A 23,761-nucleotide genomic window follows, 5' to 3' on the forward strand; every position below is an offset into this window, starting at 1 on the left:
TATAGAAGCCTTTGTTACGTCATAAACCCTCAGCTGCGCGGCGCGCCTCACCCCAGCAGAAACTAGAGCACGCACTTTAGTGCGCGCATGCAAACCTCAAATACGCGCAGCCTGAACTCCCATAAAGTTCATTGACCCTACCTGCCAAAATATCAAAAATCCTTCATAAATTCCCCCAAAATTCTCGGATTACTGCCAAAAGTTAATCGTTTGTTACTTGTGTCATTCTCAACCTTTCCTGCAAGTTTCATCTCAATCCGGTCACTACTTTTTGAGTTATTTTGCACACAGACAAACTAACTAACTAGCGAACGAACTAACTAACGAACAAACCAACGGTAACGAAAACATAACCTCCTCCCTTGGCGGAGGTAATAAAAAGAAAAAAAAATTAGTTGCGGAATCCCCCCCCCCCCCCGCCATTTGAAAGGAAGCTTGTAGTGGCACCAGAAAATTGCCCTGAACTTTATTCTCTTTTTTGGTCAACTTTTTTTCTAATTCTGAAACCCTCCCCCCTAAAAAATCCTAGTTATTGGCCTCCAAACTGAACTGGAGAACAATTTTCCCAAATTCTTTAACTTCTTGGGATCATTAGTTTGAGTACCGTCCCATCACCACAGGCAACTTTAATTGTTATCCAAGCACCTCAAGTGACAGAAAAACTTTCTATCAGTAGAACTTAATTGAATCAATAATAATCGAATTCAAGTTCATATTATTTAGATATTCTATAAACTCTACATTGTGTGTTGGAATATACTTCATCATGCCAGTCTTGTTTCTAAACATCCAACAACCTCTGAGTCACCGGTGACTTCAATTTTGACAGTGTCATGGCCCGTGGTCAGTGCTATTTGATGCACTGATCATGATTGATATAGTTATAATTAAATGGGGCGCGCGTCCCGTAAGCTCTTACTTAGCAACACGACGCAGGGAGAGAGGAGAACGACCAAGGCAATCTCCTGCGAGACGTCCGCAAATCTAAAGTTCATCCCTTTTCACATAGAAAATTAATTTTGATTTCTGTTAGATTATGTAAATTGCTCAAATGAATAATTTTTTAATGATTGCGTCATCACCAGAGGTTCGTTTTATGAAAGTCTTAGGAGAGACTTTTTCCTCATAAGACACACCGTTATTGATGAGAAACTTTATGAAAATGATTTTGTATAATTCTCTTTTAGATTAAGTCTTTCATGATAGTAGCCACTTTGGCCATTCTGAGATTTATTTTTTGATGGAACTCACATAGGCATCCTATATGATTCACAGTAATCTTGAGCAGGTGAGACATTGTTATGATTATAATTTATGTCAGAAGGGCGTGTCTACACTCACACACACCTCCGACACACCCCTTGATGGCCAGGGTAGTACAGTTCACGACGACTCATTTTTGTGGGAATGGGTCCATTTTGCAACAACTAAAAACATCCCAAACCAGAAACGACATTCATCTGTTCGATTTTGGCGCAAACCAGAAAAATCGAGAAACATCAATATGTTGCTTTCAGGTAAAATGTAATTAGCTATGGATACTTGATTGAAAATGATGGCCTAATTTTTTTCGAGGTTTGACTTTGTTCTGACTTTCAGCTTTGTTGTCGCCGCCGCGCCGGTACGGTGCGTCACTCGACAGACCGATTTCCGAACTAGTAATCGAAGGGCACTGGGTCATTGTTACGTAGCACACTATACGCGCGCGTCCTACGCGTTTCTATGAAACGTATGTGAACGAACGTACGCACCGGTTGCACACTTCACATCACACACACACACGGTATCGTACACACATGCTGTATTGATATGCGTAGGACTGGAGAGTGACATAATCTGTGTGATTAGACAAGATTTCAGAACTCAGGAAAGACCCGTCAAATATTCATTTTCTTCGGATAACGCCAGTTCACAATCTATCAACATGATGCAGTCAGCGAGATTAGTTTGTCGCCTTCAGAATACCGTGGCTCATAATTCAACCGCTTTCAGGTAAGTCTGTGATTGTGTAATGGATAAATGCGGCGATGTTGAACGGTGACGCTGCCGCTACAGATCGCATACGATGTCCATGTACGACATTACATTTGAAGGTCATGAATTCAGTGGAACACTAGTACATGTACCGGTGCTAGATCGTATCGCTGTCGGGCCGGGTTGTTCGGGCGCCCGGAGGGCCGAGGGCAGGGCAGGGGCATCCTGGTCCAAGAGACCCGACGACCGACCCGCCGCGGCCGTCATGAATCAGGGCGGGGGCGCAAACACCAAAGTAAAGAGTTCGAGCGAGACAAAGTGAAAACATCACTTATATTACCCCATTTACAGTTAGGTAGCCACTTTGGCAAGTTCAGTTTATGATAAATTGGTCGAGGCTATTTACGTTAAATAGTAGTAGGGCCTAGAAATATTTTGATAACTGTGACTGTGAGTGTGACTGTGTAAAAATTAAGAGAGCGAGAGTGTGTGATCCGAGTCAAGTCAAAGTGAGTGATAACTCAACTTCATGACATGTCACTGTCAGTTGTCTTGTCGCAGAGTGATAGCTGTCTTCTCTGCTGGCGATATTGTCAGTGATGGTCACCAATGCGGCAATGCGCAATGTTGTATATTATTTAGATGGCAGCAAAGTGGCCATGAAATGTCAAAGACAGTCATTAAAGGCTAGGAATTCACTGGTCTGGTAGAACTGTTAAAGAGGGGTAAATTACAGAATAATTACCGGCAACAGACAAACCCCGGGGCGCTCCTTGTACACAGTTATACTGTGGGAGTGCCCCAGGCCCAAGTTAAAAGAGTGCTGTTACTGAACGTTCGAAGACAAACCTAAATTTTTGTATTCGGCGTTTTTCGCAGTTGTTTTCAGGCTGTTTTTAGTCCCACTTTAAAACAAAAGCGGGAGTTACTGGCATGACAAGTGTTTTGGAAAGTGAGGGTACTCTTGCACCTGATTGGGCCTTTTTATCAATGAATGAAACGGCCTCTGCCACAAATACAACATGTAGGCACCCTGTTGCAAACAGGGATGATTACCCCAGTCTGTAAAGCCAGAAATTTGTTGTGTCCATGAAACTTTCGCATATTTTGCAAGGAGACAAGATTCGCGAAAGTAAAGTGCATGCAAAAGTGTTTTATCTGTGCAAATTAGTGATTGCCAGAACTTGGTGATTTGTGAAAATTTCATGCCGCGGAAAAGGTCATTGCTTTCATGAAAGTTTCACACCGTGAATGCTTCTAGTTTTACAGTACTTAGTCTACAGAGTACTGTCAGTTTCCTACTGAGACTTCCTCCAGAGACGTAACATAAAACCTAGTATTTTCCCCCAGATGTATGGTTCAACTATTGCGGCTGTACATGTATACCTGCAACATTGTGGTAGTCTAGAGATCTAAGACTAAAGTTAAAATATGGCATTTGATGCAGGTAGGGGTGTTCCTGGTTCAACGTGGTGTCTTGATAATGATTTGCAATAAATTTGCTGGTAGATGACTTTGTGAGTGTGAGTCTGTTGCCATTGTTGTTGTTTTTTTATGTCACATGTGTCACTGCTCTTCTGAGGTGATATCAAAATTAAACAGTTGTCGCTGAGTGACCCTGTGATAGAATGTTATTTCCGATGGAGTGATGTGTATTAGAAGAGAGAAGGACAAGAAGAGAAAGGAAATTTAAAGGAAAAAAAAGTAGATAAAGAAGAGAGAAAAAAAAAAACAAGGAAAGGAAGTAGGAGAAGGAAGAGATGGATTGTTATAGTTGAATTGTTGGCAACTCGCCTCTGCACATCATATTTTGGTGCTTCATGCCTGTGAGTGACTTTTTACATGAAATCAATGTTACAGGATTTATAAATCAATTTCATGAAAATTCAAAATAAATGAACATTGTCCTCTTGTCACTGTTGAGGGCATGTACTTTGACAGAGTAAGAAAATATGCACCGAATTTTTTTTATATCTGAATCAGAGATTATAGTTTCATCTGATGATGGATCACAAGCCCCCAAATCACTTTACCTTAGTACAGTGTATAAGAGTTAAAATTTTGATGCATTAATTTTCAATAGCATCAATCCAACTTGTGCAAAAGAAGAAGAGGATCTGTGACTTCTGCCAACCTGGTTTGCGATGGAAGGAGTGTTTTTACAAGAATGCAGCTTTTCAGACAGTACTACACAACCTGACTAGTATGTGAAATTAAGTGTGAATCTCAGCTATTGAAAGCAAAGTGTTCTTTGCTTGTTGATTTTGGAACATCTTTTGTTGTTGTTGTTGTTGTTGTTGTTGTTGTTGTTGTTGTTGTTGTTGTTGTTGTTGTTGTAAACAAATGTTTCCAGAGTTCACGAAGTTCTCACTTATCAAAAAGTAAAAATAGTATCATGCTACTTATTTTTCCTCAGGCCTGGAGTCATAGCATGGAATCAGCTTTCCCGCCACAAGGCGTCTGCAGCGCAGCCGCAAGAAACTGCCCAAACACCGGCTCCTGCCAAGACAGAGGTGTGTATGACATGGGAATACAAACCATTCAGGTATCCATCTCCCAACCAAATGTCGTATTTCCCACTCCCATGTTCATAACTACTGTGATGTGGTACAAATAACACTGGACGTATTCAGGGTCCCTAGCTTCAATTCTTGCAGCTTCAGTACACTATATTAGGCATACTAGATATTTACTTGGAAATCTTGCATAAAGAAATGGCTGCCCCTTGTCTTGAAAAACAAAGCAAAATTTTCTTGTGCAAGAGCTAACTAAGTATCACAACAAACACACCACACAAAAAGAAACTGAACACCTCAAGTAGTCAAGCACCAGGTACATTGTAATCATTTACAAACGAGTGTTGCTACTACAGTTGTATGTGTACAATGTAGCTATACAGGCTGTTACTTATCATGAATATCTTGTATGAACATTTATGCATTAATAGTAGAAGTTGTGTATCACTCCCTGTGCCAATTAGTTTCAGTGCATTGTAAATACACCTCCTCATACAGCAAGTGTAAAGTGTACATTTTGCACTGTGCTGAAATTAAGTATGTAAATGGTAAATAAATTTAACCCAATACAAGTATCTTGTAACAAACACAGCATGATGTAAACTTAAAATAAACAGAAAAAAAAACTGTTGAATGCTTGAGGTCAAAATGGAATTTAAAAACAAATGAATTCGAAGGTGAAATGACACAGATGGAACATATGGTCATATTTTGGTGGAGGGTTTTTTTTTTTTGTCTGTTTTGTTATTTTTGTGGGAGCAGAGATAAATATCAGAAACTTTGTGATGAACATTCGTGGAATAGCCCCATGTTTAGACTGTATTACAAATCAGGCATTTAAAGAACCTTGGAATTTGTCATTCTTGGTCTATGTTATGTAACAGGAAACAAAGTCATTTGTGATGGGGCTCTTCAAGGGACAAATCAACCCTTCGGAAGTATTTCCATACCCTGATGGTAAGGTTGCACTCATGTTGAGTCTGATTGGTGGTGTGCATATGGGTCACTCGTGCAACAGAATCCTAAAAGCATTCGCAATTAACCGTAAGCTTGTCCAGTTAGTGGTCACATATTCAGTTACAACATGTGGGTTTGACAAATCTTGTTAGTTCTGTATGAAGTTGGGTCCTACAGTCTGATGGATAATTGTCTTGCATCAATTTATTCGTGTGATACGTCATCTGTATTTTTTTTTTATGGAATAAGTAGGATGTAGGTGTATGTACATGTACAGTTTCATTCAGGAATGCCAAATTAGTAAGAGCAATATGATCATTTCTGTGGCATAATAATCCAAGGACTGTTTATGGGATCAGACATGTAAGAGGCAGCATATGAGCTTATCTCTGCAAGGTGCTGATCTTTGGTAACACATACACTGTATGTTAGCAAACATTGTTGTTCGTTCAACATTTTCTTTGTCTGTTCTGTAGACTTGCTTCAACTGATCAGATGATTTAATCAGTCATTGTCATATTTCACCATGCCGTATGGTATGAGCAAGAAATATTGTCACTCATGGCTGGAGAGTTCTCACAAACATGCAGTTATTCCCATCAAGTGTGTGATATCATCCACACCTATTGCCTGTCATGCGTAGAAGCTGTGCATGTTTACAATATACCGGTAACCTTACCTGCCTGATGGTCCCAACCCATTTCTTTCAAATATGTAGCAGCACAATTTCATCATTATCTGATTTATTATGGGTTATCATAATGATGTTCAACAATGGCCAAATATTACTTATTAGCCGGGTTCACACGTAAAAAATAGCGGGATGACGTTTGCGATGCACATCCCGAGTTTTTTTGCGAGTGTCCACACGTACCAAATTAGCGGGATAGCGATCGCGATCGGTATCCCGCTAATTTCGCGAGCGTCCACACGTACCAAATTATCCCGCTAATTGCCGATAGAGATAACAGCAAAGCCTGCAAACTGGGTCACGCAGCGCTCTTCTCTATCACTGCCTGCGCGCACTTACCTTTGTCCATTGTCTTTTACGCGTCAGTGGTGTGGTTCGCGCGCTGTTGTTGTACTCCAAAGAGGTGAAGGACCTCTTCGCAGAGGCCTCGCTGTTGTAATGTGCGTATTGCATGATGGGATGTAAAAACTCGAGATTCTAATCCCGACCGTTCACACGTACCAGCGCGCGGCCAATTATCCCGCTAATTGACGAACCAGCGCAAGATTTCTTGGGATTAGCATTGCGATGCTTATCCCGCTAATTTGCGGGTTTTTTCTGTCCACACGTGCAAAAAACTCGGGATGACGATCGCGATGCAAATCTCGAGATTTGTATCCCGCTAATTGGTGTACGTGTGAACCTGGCTATTAAGGCATGTAGATCTAGACCTCAACTGGATATTTTAGATTTTGAAATGCAAGAGAAATTAATAAAAAAAATAAGCGTATTGATGTAAGAGACACATTCAATCTCTTCTGTTAACCTTTCATAGTTTCCACCATCTTCAAAGCATATTGGGAACACCCTTCATGACTGTAGTTTGAGCTGTACAAGTATTGATTGTCATGGTTATTCATGTGATATGAATTTTTCGCTATTACTTTTCAATTCTCCTTCCCAAAATTCTTTGTAGTCCTGTCTCCGGAGCAGAGGGAAAATCTAGAAATGCTCATCGATCCTACCATGAAATTTTTTGAGGTAAGCCCAGACATCCCTTTTCATCTTGTAACGATCATTCACATTTCTCATATAAGACATACTCACTTCTAGAAACAGTCCCTCTTTGCATGGAAATCTCCAGAAATAGGAATCAAAGGGAAAAAATGGTAAATTGAAAAGAAAGAAAGGACATACAAATGAAGGACTGAACCAGAGACGCTCTATGAAGTTATCAATATTTGTTTCAAATTTTTATGCTGGTAAGGTGTAATACTTCTTTGCATGTAAACTCAAGATTGTGGGGCGACTGTAATGTCAAACCAAAAACATTGATGGCATGAAACATGAAAATCGTAGCTGATGGCATTCTTTGCAGCATGAAACTTTTATGAAGTGCTGACGGCGATAAAATCATGAGAATACTGCATTGTGTACCACAGGTAGACATAAACTTTATCATGCATTTCCCATATATATGCAAATGATGGCTCCTTTAACATGCTGTAAAACAAGATATTTTTGCGGCATTAAATTTTCGCGAGATGCCTCTTAACATTCAATGCGTTTTGTGTGGACAAGAATTTGCACTTGCGTTTTGATGTAGTGAATCTTGGTTCTAGTGAAATTCGCGAAATTAAAATGCACGTGAACATTCTTGTTTTATAGTATTCACAAAAGCTTCAAGTACACGGAAATTTCTGGTTTTACATTAATACACTGTGATATTGACTTACGACGCTGAGTGTGTACTGTTTATCCAAGAGTTCTCATCATCATACATTGTCAACACCTCACAAACTTTTGAGCTCCACCCACAGCAGATTTTTTTCACGAGCAGAATTGGCAATTACACTTTGTATGAATATTATATGCTACATTGTATATATATGATTACCTCTAAGTGTTGGGAATAAGTCCTCCTTTTAAAACACACATTCATCCTCACCTGAGTTTAGTTGCTTGTTGCCTGTGTTGTAGAGTTTGCCCTTTTGTCCTAGGTAGTGTCAATTACTGTAAAATGAGGAATGTTCATGTGCATTTTAATTTCGCGAATTTCGCGAGCGGCATGATTCGCGAAAATAAAATACATGTGAAAGTTTTCTTATCTCCACTGTATGCATCGAACACCAGTGGCAATTCGCGAAAATTTCATGCCACGAAAAAGGCCGTCAGTTCCAATTTGCGAAATTTCATGCCGCGAATATATCATGTTTTACAGTATTACCAATCTGTATGTCTATTAAAAAACATAAAAAAGGACAACCTACTTGTAGGTACAATGTATGACTCCAGACAGTGGCATGAAATCCTTAATTGCTGTGTCATGATGCATGTGAAAGTGTATGGCTCTTTTACTTGCATGTGATCGAGATACCTTATTAGTACATAAATTGTGTATATAGTACTCCTTAGCCAGCTGTGGCAAGATGTGTAAAGTACTAGTAGTGAGATCTGCATAGTACATGTATATGGAGCAAGTGGTCAGTATGGGTCATTCAGTCTTTCCTGAATGGGGAATTTATACTATGAATGGAATGTAACCTACAGAGTGCATTGGTGAAGGGAATATGATATTGCTGGTACCTACTTTCATTGTATGACCATACATTATTGCGTAGTCTGTAGATACTGTACATAGTGCATGCAAATGGAATCTGAGTGTGGGTGTAGTGCGACCTTCTCTTGCAGTCTTTTCCAGTTTCCATGAAATTGCTGCTGGTTGTCAATGCTATGAATAGAACGTCTGGCAAAATTTAGCACAAGGCTGTCTCAGTGGTCAGTAGAGTAGAAACATAAAATGGCTGCAACACTTTTTATCATCTCCAAATGCTTCCATATCTTCAGCATCAGCAGGGTGATGTGCAGCATTAAATGATCATTGAATTCCCTGTGGTAATCACAAAAACTCTGATCCAGATTAAAAGATTTGAATGAATTCACCGTATACATTTAAAAAAGTGACAAGAATGAGGGGAGCGTCTGTGTTTCATGCTACAAAATGATATCGGTTCATTGTTTGTGTGTGTGTGTGTGTGTGTTTTGTGTTCTGTGTTCTTCCACCCAACATCTGTTGCCATGACGATTGCATAACTTTCTCCACACAGGAGGTGAATGATGCGGAGAAGAACGATGCCCTGGAGAAAGTGGAGGACCACACAATGCAGGGTCTCAGGGAGCTGGGAGCCTTTGGGCTGCAGGTCCCAGCGGATCTTGGAGGAATCGGACTGACCAATACACAGGTATTTTCAAAGAAGCTCCGTTGCTCTTTTTTTTTTCTGATGTTTGTTTTAAAGTGAGCTCTCAATTTACGTACCTTTGATACTGGTACTGCAGCTTGAATGATAGTTCTCTCACAAACCAACATCATCATGTCTTAGCTGATTTTAGTGTCTTTGAATCATACTCCACTGGCGTTTTGATTTGATCTTTGGATAGGTTCTGCTTTTATTTGATTGTTTGTAGTTGTTTGGAAAAAAAAGAGACAAGATTCAACCAGCTTTGAAAGAATAACAACAGCCCTTTTTGATGATTTCTACCCAAACAGACAACAGTTGTCTCTATTTTGTTTACATAATCATTATTGAATTCAAGGATGTGGCTTGTTAGTTCATGCAAACAAGTTAATCTTTCCTCTATCTTAGTCTTTATTCTGTTCTTATAAGATTAAGAAAATTGCACAGAAGAAGTGTCATCTTTTAATGCTATTGGCAATTTTTTTTTTCTTCAGTATGCTCGCTTGGTGGAAGTCGTTGGAGAGCATGACCTCGGGGTTGGAATCACGCTTGGCGCCCACCAGTCCATTGGCTTCAAGGGCATACTGCTCTACGGTAACGAGGCGCAGAAGGAGAAATACCTGCCGAGCCTGGCGGCTGGCGAAAAGATGGCGGCCTTCTGCCTGACGGAGCCAGCCAGCGGCTCCGACGCCAGCTCCATCCGATCGAAGGCGGTGCTGAGTGAGGACGGCAAGCACTTCATCCTCAACGGGAGCAAGATCTGGTGAGTAGGGGGCACCCTCTGCAGGATTCACCGAGCGCACAGTGCCACAGGCACAATCTTGTAATGCCTGAAGCATCTATTATAATCGTTGTGACTCAAAAGAGATGTGCTTGATATGTTTAACATTCTATTGATCTCACGGCAAGAAATTCATGGGGTGATATTTCTGCAACATCACCTTGTGATCATAAAGGAAATGGAAATCTCTCATCACTGTTGAATACAGATGGACTGAGTAATACTTATTGATGGCTGAGATCTTGGGGGGGGGGGGGCAAATAAGCTCCATGGGGTTAAGAGATCACAGGAATATTTCAGGCATTTTTTGTTGTTTGTACACAACTTCTATTTGTAGTAGTGTACGTGTGAATCCAGTGTTAATTTTGACTTACCCTTTGCATTCTATATGCAGACATTTGCCTGGATACTATCTGTACTATCTAACCCGAAGTCAACCTTTAGTGTTACTGAATTCTTTATCACATTATCATATGCATCAGCTAAGGCTGCTTGTCTGACAAAACAAGCATCGCATTAGAAGTATATGTCATGGCACACAATGATGTCATGTACACATCATAGTTTTCTAAGATGTACACGTTTCTCACCCATATGTGATATACAGAGATGCTCTTGAATCCGCGTTATCTACTGATGACTGCCAACTATTTGCTTGAACTCTTATTTATTTGCTCAAACTCTTATTTAAATATAGAAAGGTATTTTCAGTGTTAGTAAAACATTCATGCTATCTTTTATCAGATGGCAGTGTGATTTGAGTGTGATTGTGATGCTATTGCAACACTGTGTTCAAGGTTCTGTTGGCAATGTAATACTCATCACCATTTCAAAAAGCCAAAGTCTTAGCAAACGAACCTCCATCCGCTTTGTATGGTATCTACAACACATGCTATTTGTCCCTCTTTTCTTGTAGTGTTTGATGTTCACTGTCTTATTTTAGGCCATGCTGCAAGTGGAGATAATGGTTGCTGTTTTTATTTCTTATCTCTTGATAAGCTGTTTTTAGTTCAGTAAACATCTTTTTAATTTGCATTGTCCCTCAATGGAAAATGTGTTGCGTTGCATAGTGAATGGACTACTTTCTTGAAATTACAATGAATTCATCAAAGATTTCAAAATTTCAAATTTTAAAAACATGTCGGAGCATGTGTTGTAAAACTAGTCAGGATATGTGAATATTTAATGCTGGTGGTATATGCAGCAAGGTTCTTCAAAAAGAAGGGAATCCATTTATGTTGTTTCTGAGGATCATGCAGTTGAATGATATGATCTGGCCTAAACTGTTGGATTTTTTTATCTCCCTTCCACACTCCAGGATCAGCAATGGTGGCCTGGCGGAGATCTTCACCGTGTTCGCCCAGACCGCTGTCACCGACGCTGAAGGGAACACAAAGGACAAGATTTCGGCATTCATTGTTGAGAGGGGCTTTGGGGGTGTGACCAGGTACAAACACTTGTGTTAAAACGCATTGGGCTGAATTAAAAAAGGTGGTTTGAATTTAGACCGTGGTTTAAATTTAAACCATGGTCTAAAATAAACGTGAAATACAGTGTAGGCATACCTTTGACATGTGTGTGCCCATTCGGGTTTGTTACTGGACATCTGTTGGCGTACACAATCTGTCAATCTTATTTATGCAGAAGGAATGTGCATATTTAAAACCATGGTCTAAATGTAAAGCACCTTTGAGAATTCGGGCCAGTACGTCCCATGGAAATTTTATTGCAGAAATCATTATTGTTCTTTTGATCATTAAATTGGCAACTCTGATCACTTTTACTGGATATCTCACTTTGGAGAAAGATTAGTTGACACTGGTTGAATGCATGGAATCTGCACAAAGCCACAATGAAGTTTAAAATTTAAGAGGAAAAACATTAACTTTAATCTCTAAACTGTACTGCCAATACTGGGACCATTCTTACGTTAGAAAATGAGAAGTGATATTTATAATACTTCATTTGGGATGCTTTTGTCAATATTGCACTCAAGCTTTGTGGGTTTTTTTTATATGTATCGAAATATTCAAAGTCAGAAATGACAATCTGATCTGCCTTGTGTGATAGATGTGGGGCCTGTGCAATTTTTGCCGTAAAAGAAAAAACATGTACAAAATTTATGCTGTTGCAGGAATGTAAGACTTCATTTGCTCATGTCATATACAGAGTCCTGAGGAAGATTGTAGACTGATATTAAGTGCTACTTCAAAAGTTGAGACATGTCTTGTTTCAGAACGTCTTTCCTCTCACCACAACGTTCATGTTCAACATGCACATTCTCACGCTCAGATATACGCTGTAGTGCACGAGGTGATTTGAACTTTGGCATTGTAAGAATGTGCTGAATGTGCAGGAGTATATTTAGATCCACAATATTTAACGAAACACTTTTGTGTTAAGAATACAAGTAGATGTCTATTCAAGACAAAGCTTTCTTGGTTCTTCCCACAGTAGTGCCCTTGCTAGTGCTGAAAATGTAATCTTTTCCATTAAAGTAGAAAGGATGTTCCTCATAATCAACAAGCCTGTCTATTTATTTTTATTTTTTTTTTCAGATGATATTATAGTTCCAATATCACAAATTCTTTCCAGTAAAGTAGGCAGGGTGTTTTAAAATAAAGAAACCCGTCAATTCATTTTTTTTTTCAAATCAAATGTTAGTTCCAATATCACAAATTCTTTCAAATGCAACAAGTACAACAAATCAATGTAATACAAAATGCATGTACAAATGTATATGAGCACATGTTTAAAAGCAGAAGAAAAACAAAAACTAGCAAGTGCATATTAAACCTGTAATTAACTATTTGTTCAAAATATGTGTGTTACTGGGAAAGCGAGGTTCATGTAAAAGACAAGCATATAGACATGTGGGCCACTCAATTGACTGCCAGAGGTATGCCCAACATAGCAACAAATCATGCATGCAAACAGGGTCATTATTATGTTGAATGGTAGCAAACTAAACTAGAAAAGCATTTGGAGAGCACAGACCTCCTCCAAGCCAGGAACTCATTTCCACCCTCACACGCAGGCGATATCCCAAAATGGAAGCATTTGTTTGCATCATTGCATTGCGCCTTGCCCGAGCAGAGCAGGCGCTTTAGTGCGGGTACAGGTTGTATGTATACCTCCAGTACGCACAGCTTGAACCCCCAAGTTCGTTGACATTATTGACCGATTCTGTGACGCGCTATGTGTATTTTTGGCATGGGCGCAGCCATAGTGGGTGTCTTAGCCGACCCCCCCTTCCCACTCCCCACCCCTCTCCCTAGCGCGCAGAATGAAAACTGCTTTAGCCAATGGGCGTCTCGTACTGAGTACGCGAATGCTTGCTTAGTGGGCGAACCTTTGCTACAAGTGCGTGATAAACATGTTGCCTGGGGTGGGGGAGAGCAGGGGGGGGGTCGGCTCAGACACCCACTATGGCTGCGCCCAGTGCCATGACATGTCTGCTGCCCTCAACGAACCCGAATCGGTCAATATGCCAAAAGATGAAAAATCCTTCAAAAATCCATAAAAATTCCTGGATCACTACCAAAGTTGAGTGAGGTGTTCCTTGTGTCAATATCGACTTTTTATGCAAGTTTCATTTTAAAGGGTGTGTACAGTTCTGGTCGAGGTGAGGATTTAGCTTTTAACGTTTTGCGAGATATTCAGAAACCACTCTACGAGATGTCAAAGAGCATGCAATTGTAAGGCGTATCAAAAGTTTATTTGATGAAAATCGGTTTTGAGATGGCTGAGATACCCAAAAACAAGGTGAAACAAAGAGATCGTAAGTAAAGGCGTGGCCTGTCGCCTTTTATTATTATCACTTTTTTGGATATCTCAGTTATTTGAAACCAATTTTCATCAGATGTTGAATCCTTCTTAAAATTACATGCTCTTTCATATTTCATAAAACGTTTCTCATTATCTCACTTAGGAATGTTCGAAACATGAATCCCCACCTCAACCAGTACTATACAGTCCCTTTAATCCGTACACAACTTTTTGAGTTATTTTGCAAACAGACAGACCAACGCCGATGATCACTTAACCTCCTCATTCCCTGGTGGAGGTAGTTAGTCAGTGCTAGGTCCTTGATAGATAAAAACGATGTCCATTAATCCGAATACCCATAAGAAAAACAGCCTACTGTATAAGCTGTTATTTTCGCGAATTTCGCGAGTCACAGTTGAAATTGTCTCCATGCGCTTTGATATTAGTACATGAACGTTAGCGTCGGCGTCAATTCGTGAAAACAACATCTCGCAAAAATGTCTATAATCTTCTCATTCGCGAAAATATCTGTACGCGAAAATAACAGCATATACAGTATGTAAAGACAATTCCTTTGACTTTCACCTTGCAGTGGTCCTCCAGAGAAGAAGATGGGGATCAAGGCATCAAACACAGCAGAGGTTTACTTCGAGGATGTCAAGGTTCCAGTGGAAAACCTTCTCGGAGGTGAGGAGATGCAGTTAAGGGGTGGAGGGAGGGGGTAAATGACCCTTTTGCCTTCCATGCAGGTGGGAAACGTCCACAGGCTACTAGAAGAAAGTGATAAGTAATGAAGTTAGATTTTTTTTTTCTCTCTCTCTCCTTTTTTTTTTGGAAGAAAAAAACTTGAGTAAGTTCAATGGGTTCCCACATCCCCAACGTACTGCAATGAAGACTAATAACTTACAGTTTACTGCAAATCCACATGCCTGCCTTTTGTTCTTGCCTGTGGCAAAACAGCAAGTCACCGTCTATATTTTGAATTTTGCAGCGTGATGTAAATGAGGAGGGAAGGTTGTATATGTATTAAATTCCATGTATAAGTAGTCATTGAAAGGATCATTGTTTGGAGAAAGAAGACCCTAGAGAGAGGAGAGTGAAGCAGGAAAGTGACTTAGGGAGAGTGTGAGGAAGGCAAATAATGACAGTCAAAGGGTAGCAATGAGCTAAGAGTTGAGGTTGCACAAAGTTTTATTACAGCCTATTATGTGGTATCACATTTTGTTGCATTCACCCCATTTTATTATGGCCTAGTAGGGTTCTCACTAGCATTGGGACTGCCGTGGCAAAGTTTTTGACGGTTAAAAAATCTGACACTGCATCCACTGCAATCACAATCTGTCACATTTGCCCATCCCATCCCCCTGGGTTGTCTCAGGTCCATCTTGTTTTGTCCATGATGGCCTCGAAACATGACTGTGGTGGCCACCGGGAATGTAGTGTAAACGCAGCATTAACAAACTAACTATAACAATGTTTACTATTGGTGAAACTGGTAGCATCCAGAATCGACCATTCAAGCTGTATGATTGTGTGGCTAGGGTCTTATTTCCGTCTGAAACAAGACTACAAATGCCAGACTCTCTCTTTTCAAGCAGTAGAGGGCTCATTTCTTTATTTGTTTGACCTGCCCCTGCAGAGGTTGGCCAAGGCTTCAAGGTGGCCATGATGATCCTCAACAACGGACGGTTTGGCATGGGCGCTGCCCTCGGTGGTACCATGAAGGGCCTCATCAAGAAAGCTGTAAGTCTGACATTTTCCTTGAGAGCATGCAGGTCTGTAAACCAATGTAATTCATCTACCTGTACTTTCATGATGATAATGGTCAAGCACATGATAACACAAAATTACGTGCAAAAAGGAGGTGCAAATCCAGAAATAAAAGCAGTATTTTCATTCTAACTTGTTTCTGACTTCAATTGGTTGAAGAAATTTTATTAGAAATTTGGCAAATAACATGCTGAATTGTCAAAGTGCAAGATCATAAGTATCATTCTTGATTCCTTGTAGTGATAAACATGTGACAGTGGTGAGAATCAGTTTGTTCGTTTGTTTGTTTGTTTGTTCATTTTCATGAGAAGATGGCTGGATAGCCCATATTCAGCTACGTAAAGCTGGTCTTCCATGGGGTCCAGTTGGATGTGAGGCGGGACCACTTCACCGGGTTAAACACCCTGCTCTTTGCGATGAATGAATGAAGCGGTATCTTTTACGTGCATGAGTTGTTACTCTCTCATACACGGGACCTCCATTTTATGTCCTATCCGAGGGACAGAGTGTTTTGCCTCTTGCTAGAGGGGATGGTATGCTTACACACAACATTGCTCAGTCCAGACTCGGGTTCGAACCCGGGCGGCGTGATCGTGAGGCAGACGCGCTACCAACTGAGCCAACTCGCCGCCCACGGTAACAAAGTCTGAAGGATTCAGAGCTGTCTCGAAAATTATCATGGAGAGAATGATGGAGGAGATAATTCTCTGTTTGGTTTTGGTGTCGTAATGATAAATGATAGTCTTGACATTGATTGTTGGTTCTTTTGTAGGGACATTATGATTAACCGGGTGGATGATGAAGATGATGATGATGATGATGATGATGATGATGATGAAAGAAGAAAAGAAGAATGAAGACAGCACCAACCACAGTAATGGTCAGGTTGTTAGTGGTTAAATCGATGTAAACCAAAATGTCTGTTTTCAGTAATGATTATTAAGCATGGCCAATAAACAAAATTAACCCCAAAAACAACAACAACAAAACAACGCCCATGTTCCTCCCGTCCCCCTAAAATAAATACATGAAAATGACTCAAGTTCTTGAACATGGACAATTCCTTCCTTGACCCGCAGGTGGAGCACGCGGCCGGCCGCAAGCAGTTCGGCTCCACCATCGACAGCTACGGAGCTATCCAGGAGAAGCTGGCCCGCATGGCGGTCAAGCAGTATGTCAACGAGAGCATGGCCTATCTGCTCTGTGCCAACATGGACTCCGGCTCCAAAGAGTTCCAGCTGGAGGCGGCCATCAGCAAGATCTTCGCCTCCGTAAGTCTGGGGCTGGGCCCCAGCTCCATCTCTCTTTTGGGCCTCCTTGACCCTTTTCTTTTTTGTTGGGGAAAGGGGGATGCAGGAGTGCAGGAGGGTCATTATGAGCCTGTACCTCTTTTCCCCTAATCCACTCCTGCCCCCACTTTCTTTCATTCCATTTTCCTTCTTCTTTTTTGCCTCTTGAACAGAGATGCCAACTGTTACAGTATATGGCATATACTTTTGCTGGTTTTTTTATTTTTGCAAATTTCATCACAAATTACATGAGTCAGGTGCCATTCATGAATTTAACAACATGCAATAATATTGACTCCGCTCTCGACATGTACGCAGCTTATACACATACACTTTTCCATCCATTACTGTGCTCTATGATTACGAATTTATCTGATTGTGACGACGGAAAATCCCATTATGCGAAAAATTAGACTCGCTATCACATCGTCTTCCTGATGTCACTTTTTAACTTTGGCTCTTGTTTTCTGTTGTTGTTTTATTTTTCTAGTGTGTGCCCAAATTCTAAGACAAATGACCAGTATACCGATATGCATGTGTATGTGTGATGTTGTGAAAGCAATGTGTGACTTGCAAGTAAACTTTTAGGGAGTTTATGCATTTAAGTGGGTGTATTGAAGGCCATATTATGGTAAATGGCAGCAGAACAGTTCTATGCCCTGTCAGGTAAATAAGAGTTGAATTGATGGAGTATAGATGTGTGAAATATTTGGCATTTATTTAGTACAGCTCCAGAGAAATACGTCTACTCTTGTCTAGACTTCAAATCTTCACGTATGGTTTTTGTTTTCCCATCGTATATGGTCCAATATGAATTTTAAAAAAATGAAGAGTTGAAGCCTTGACTCGAGGCTAGCTGCGACTATGTTTACCCAGTGACTCAGGTTTCACACATCATTAAACCTGAATGACTAATTGCCCTTCATTCCTATCTCCCTCTCTCTCATGTCTGCTTCCCACACGCGACCTTGTGACCCCTTACAACAGGAGGCAGCCTGGTTCGTCGCCGATGAGGCCATCCAAGTCTCTGGAGGGATGGGCTTCATGAAGGTGTGCATGCAACCTCTCTCAATCATGTTGGGCTTTTCTTTCTTTGTTTTGTTTTGTTTTGTTTTTTTCCAGTCATACTGCGAGACTAACAAAAGCAAGCCGATAGTGTTAGTGATACCTTAAAGGCACAATTTACCATTTGCAGATGAAACAAAAACTCAGCATTAGTGCTTTAAAATAGCTCTATTCAAGATATGAGTTAGGTATAGAAACAACCACTGTAAAAGTTTAAATCCGTATAATCAATGTTACGTATTGTTAAATACACAAAATGTGAACAATAGTTATAATAAAGAATGCTTCCAGACTTGACCATCTACAGTTGTGGTTTATTGAGAAAAATACTGATATCTCTGTATATTTTAGGCTTTATTGCGAAAATTTTATGTGGTAGGATGTTTTGTGATACAACAGATCTACACATATGCATCAAAGGTGATATCTTGAACATTTTTGAAATCACTGCTCCCACAGGTAAACTGGACCTTTAAGAGTTGTAGTAGTGAGTCACAAAAGCAGCAGTACTAGTAGTAACGGTAGTACAGTCAAACCTGCCATAGAGACCACCTGCCGTATACGACCACTAAACTCAATTTCCCCCCAATAAAAAAATCATGTTAAAGACCCTGTCTGTAGCAGCCACCTGTCTACTTCGACCACTTTTTCATCTCCCTTGGGTGGCCGCTATACACAGGTTTGACAGTAGCAGTCACGGTAAAATAGACAAAGAAAAGGGAGTATTAGCAGCAGCAGCAGTAGTAGTAGTAGTAGTAGTAGTAGCAGTAGTAGTAGTAGTAGTAGTAGTAGTAGTAATAGTAGTAGTAGTAGTAGTAGTAGTAGTAGTAGTAGTAGTAGTAGTAGTAAGTAGTAGTAAGTAGTAGTAGTAGTAGTAGTAGTAGTAGTAGTAGTAGTAGTAGTAGTAGTAGTAGTAGTAAGTAGTAGTAGTAGTAGTAGTTGTAAGTAGTAGTAGTGGTGGTAGTAGTAGCAGAAGTAGCAGTCATTGTAGTAATAGCACTGTCAGTAGTAGTAGTAGCGATAGCAGTAGAAGTAGTAGAAATACTTGTAGTTGGGTTATTAAAAACTCATGAGGGGCGTTTGCATGGATGATAAGACACAGCAGGGTTTTTTTTTTTCGGACTTGCTGCAACTGGGAGTTACCTCAAACATTCATGAAAATTATAAGAACTCAAGAAATATCTATCTTATTGTTGCACAAGTACTAGACAGAAAGTTGGATGTGATCTCATACCTGAGCATTGCGATATACTGAGGTGTAATTCAATAGTGGTAATAGTACCGATACAAATCACTTATTATGCGCCATCCCTTTAATGTTACTATTCTGAGGCACAGAGGGGTCCAATGTATCATAGCTTTACAATTAACCAACTTAACATATTTATATACATGTTTTTAAAGATAATTGATAAATATAGGGAAACAGGAATGTTTTTCTAAGAGCTGTCATAGATGCATCATATATGCTTTCATAAAATTGCGAAGAATGGATGGAAGTGAATGCCACACACCATTCTTATACAAACTATTCTGATTCCGAAATGAATGAAACTGAAATTGATGGTCAGAGCTTTCAATTTATTGTCCAATTGCATTATTCAGACAAAAGGAGAAATTGATTTTGGCCTTATAAAAATATCAACATTGTTAAAGAAAGACAAAAATCCAAACTGTATTTCGATTTTCTTGATCAGGATTATGGCCTTGAGCGAGTGATGCGTGACCTGAGAATCTTCCGAATCTTCGAAGGCACCAATGACATTCTGAGACTCTTCATCTCTCTCACAGGACTCCAGGTAAGATGGCAGCGGGAAAATCTTTTTTCTCATTCCCTCAGCCCCCCCCCCCCCCCCTCCCCCCTGCTGAATTTTTATGATATAGTAGCTCTGCCAAGGAAGGAGGAGGTTATGTGATCATTGGTGTTGGTCTGTCTGTTTGCAAAATAATTTAAAAAGATGTGAATGGATTTGAATGAAACTTGCAGGAGAAGTTGGTGATGACACAAGGATCAGATGAATCAATTTTGTTAGTGATCTGGGAATTTTACAATTTTTAAAGGATTTTTTATGTGTTCACAGATAGGGTTAATGAACTTGGGAGTTTTAGGCTGCTCATATTTGAGATTTGCATATGCGCTCTAAAGCGCGTGCTCTGCCCGGGCGTCCATGTAGCTGGAAGCTGATGACGTAAACAAAAGGCTTTTATATTCAAATTGGGCGATTTTAACCATGTGTGCCTAGTGGGTGGAAATGAGCTGCTTGGCGGAGATCTGCGCTCTCCAAGTGCTTTTCTAGTTTATGCCTTTGAAATGTATGTTTTTGATTTGGCATTGATATGTTCTTCATACTCCCCGATATGTGAGCAATCTCTGTGTATTAAACTTATGTGTTTGTTTGTTTGTCACCAGAGTGCCGGCAAGCACCTGCAGGGCCTGCAAAAAGCCATGAGGAACCCAGCCGCCAACCTTGGGGTCATCATGGATGAGGCTAACAAGAGGGCCAAGAGGTGAGGCTTTGCACCTCCTGCACCCCCCCCCCCTTTTTGGTTCCACATATTGTTGGCCCTTTGCGAATATAAAACTTGGCACATGCATGAATTGATTTATGAGGAATTTTGTTTATCATGGATGGTTAGCTCCTCTCAAATCAAACTTGGCACGTCTATGAATCAATTTATGAGAAATTAAGTTTTGATGCATTTTCTCAATGCCCGCCATGATGGAGTGGAAAAGAAGATGAAATTAATGTCCACTGCCATATGTTTCATTTCAGATGCTCCCAATGTATGTAAAGCCATGAATAATATCATATATGCAAACAGTCATTGTATGGAGTGTTAGATTGTACATCCACTTCAGTGATGAACCTATGTGATTACATGCTTTGATATTCTCAATTCTTCACATTTGCCCAGTATTTTTCTTTGCATCGTTGTTCTTTGTCATCTGTACATTTCTCTTCTTCATTTCAGTCTCACATAATCATTCCCTGTTTTCCCTCTCCTTTTCTCTCTTATTATTTTCTGTTTCCTTGCCTCTTTTCCATTATTTCTCTCTCTGTCCTCTCTCTTTCAAACCTATATTTCTCCTTACTGTCTCCTTCTTGCTCTCAAACTATCACTTTCTTCATTCTCCAGAGCAATATTGAGGTAACACTCTTGAAAGTCTTGATAAGATATGCAGACTCTGATCCAAATTGCTCTGAATAGATTGGGATAACCAAACATTTGTTGTTTGGAAATGTGTATGTGTAGTTCTCATGGAGAATTTGATATAAGAGTCCTGAAAATTGAGATAACACCGTTTCATTTGAGCAGACTGATTTACACCCAGGTGCAGTTACCTGGTATTTGATCATACTTTTGGCAGTAGGAATCACACGTAAAGGAGCTTTCCAGACACACTGCTCAAGGATAGAAGTTTTCAAAGGTGTAATTGTCATTTTAGTCCCGTGCAGCAAGGTAAATGCAAGCACCTTGTGTTGTGCAATTTGCAGGTTGCTAGCTGATTCTATTCAACACCTTAAATGGTTCGTGCCACCTGATTAATCAACTGCTTGTTATGCAACATTCACTGAAAAGGACCATTGAATGCTTTCACTATTGAGCGTGCGAGTGCCAATAAGTAGTGACCATTTACAGTTCTTCCCTAAACTTGTCATCAAACTCACAGTTTCAAACTTTTGGTGGTCATTACATTTAGCCCATTGCTTGGTCTAAGCCCATTAAATTGCATGACATCATTCTGATAAATGTTACATAACTTTATGCATACAAACTTGTACTTGATAAGAAGCCTATGTATTCAAGGTTTTCCTACAAAGTATGACACATAACACCATTTTCTAAGGATATGTTAAGAATATTGGGTACTCGTTTGGTTTTTCAGGATGGTGGGCATCAGCTCGGCGCCCTCGCTTGGTGAATACGTCCACACCGACCTGCAGGAATCGGCTGGCCGGGCGGCCAAGTCCATGGAGGAATTCGGCATCTCGGTGGAGGGCCTCCTGGTCAAGCACGGGAAGAAGATCATCGACAAGCAGTTCTTGCAGTGGCGCCTGGCAGACGCAGCCATCGACATCTACGCCATGGTGGCCACACTTTCAAGGTCAGTGAACTTTGCCAAGATATGGCTTTTTAAAGATAATAATAATAATAACAGCAGTGGGTATTTATAATGCCCTTTACCACTCAATCTGAGTGCTCAAAGGGCATGAAAAATCTCACACACAGCTTAAAAGAAAGCGAGAGAGGAAAGAAAGAAAGAATTCAGAAATTGAATCATTGACTAATCATATGCTAAATGAAATTTTATGGGGTTTTGGGTTGTTTTTTTTAATTGTTAATTTGCTTTGATTTGTTAGCCGTTGTGTTGTTTTTGTTGTTGCTGTAACACTGTATTAACGGCCTCTCTGAAAAACAGCCTCACTCGGCTGATCCGAGGGCATTTTATCCCGTGATTAAATAAAATAAAACAAACAAACAAACAAATAGGTGTGTTTTCAACCCTGTCTACGAAAAACAATCCACTGAGGAGATAGTGGGAATGTGTAAAGGAAGCGTGTTCCAGAGAGAGGATCCTGCATGAACAAAAATCTTGTGCTAATAGCCAATGAGGGCGAACCATAGTTCATTGAAACTATAAAGAAATGCATTTTAAAAAAAGTTTTAAATAACTGGAATGCCATTCAAAGTTTGATGACAAGTACAGAGAAATTTTTAAGTGATTTTTAAGAAATGTTTATGCACTCAACACACACAAAAAAATGAAATGAATGCCTGCCGAAGTGTCAATTGACAGACCATTCTTGTCACCTGCTCTGCATAAGTTCATTCTTTGTTTGAAGGGAACATGAATCCCATAAATTGTGGTCGTGCTTATGCATCATGCTGCTTTGAAAACGAGTGAAGTGCCTAACCAACTGAGAAAAAGAGAAAGGTCATTTGTACCAATGTGCCCATGAGCTAACTGTGAACTGGCTTATTACAATGCTATTTCACACATTTCTTGTGCATTTATATACATTTTAGATTAAGAATTCAACAGTTCTGCCGACAAATGAGACCTATTTTTTCACTGTGTGTACTTGCACAGGGCATCCCGATCACTGTCAGAGGGTGCCCCCTCGGCTGAGCATGAAAAGCACCTCTGCCAGCTCTTCTGTAGTGAGGCATCAGACCGCGTCTCGGCCAACCTGAAGGCCCTGCGCTCCGCCGAGTCCAAGGAGAACTTTGGCCGTATGGCCTCCATCTCGCAGCAGCTTGTCCAGTCGGGCAGCGTGGTGCCGGACCACCCCCTCAAGTGTTAGCTGGCCACTGGCCGCACTCGCAACTTCATCAAGATTAAGCGATTTTCGGTGAACATTTTGTGTGAAAACAAACAAACAACAACAACACCAAGACATTGCTTGCGCACTGAAGTACATGAAATCTGGGAAGCAAGGATAACCCTCATTTTCAAATGACTGTACAAAAATAACACTCGTCTATTTTAATGTGCGACGAAGGATTCGGTGGATATGGCCATACCTCATGCCATGTAGCACAAAGAGCTGCGTGGATGGGTTTGCAATACGATTGAAATATTCAGATTCTATGTATGTATGGAAAAATGTATGCAATCATGCCTCATGTAAGTTTCTGTGTCTTCAGCAGCACAGATCATCTAAAGAAGTTTTAGAAGCGTATCTGCTTAAATATATCAGTGAATATTAGAGAAGAAATTATCAGTTTGC

The 23,761-nt window shown here is 40.3% G+C and overlaps 1 protein-coding gene across 1 annotated transcript; it reads left to right on the forward strand.

Moving 5' to 3' along the window:
• Positions 1-1,826: 1,826 nt before the first annotated feature.
• LOC139708811 (very long-chain specific acyl-CoA dehydrogenase, mitochondrial-like) lies at positions 1,827-23,335 on the forward strand. Its single transcript, XM_071620764.1, has 15 exons — positions 1,827-1,992; positions 4,391-4,487; positions 5,375-5,447; positions 7,094-7,158; positions 9,225-9,359; positions 9,848-10,116; positions 11,453-11,581; positions 14,495-14,589; positions 15,542-15,645; positions 16,752-16,943; positions 17,949-18,011; positions 19,724-19,825; positions 20,437-20,534; positions 21,916-22,134; positions 23,122-23,335. The coding sequence occupies exons 1-15, from the start codon at positions 1,925-1,927 to the stop codon at positions 23,333-23,335; spliced, it is 1,923 nt and encodes a 640-aa protein (XP_071476865.1). The 5' UTR covers positions 1,827-1,924.
• The last annotated feature ends 426 nt before the right edge of the window (positions 23,336-23,761 follow it).

The sequence above is a fragment of the Diadema antillarum genome, unplaced genomic scaffold, assembly GCF_040938485.1.
Source record: "Diadema antillarum isolate AM-2024a unplaced genomic scaffold, OU_Dant_1.0 seq00001375_RagTag, whole genome shotgun sequence".
Lineage (NCBI taxonomy): Eukaryota > Metazoa > Echinodermata > Echinoidea > Diadematoida > Diadematidae > Diadema > Diadema antillarum.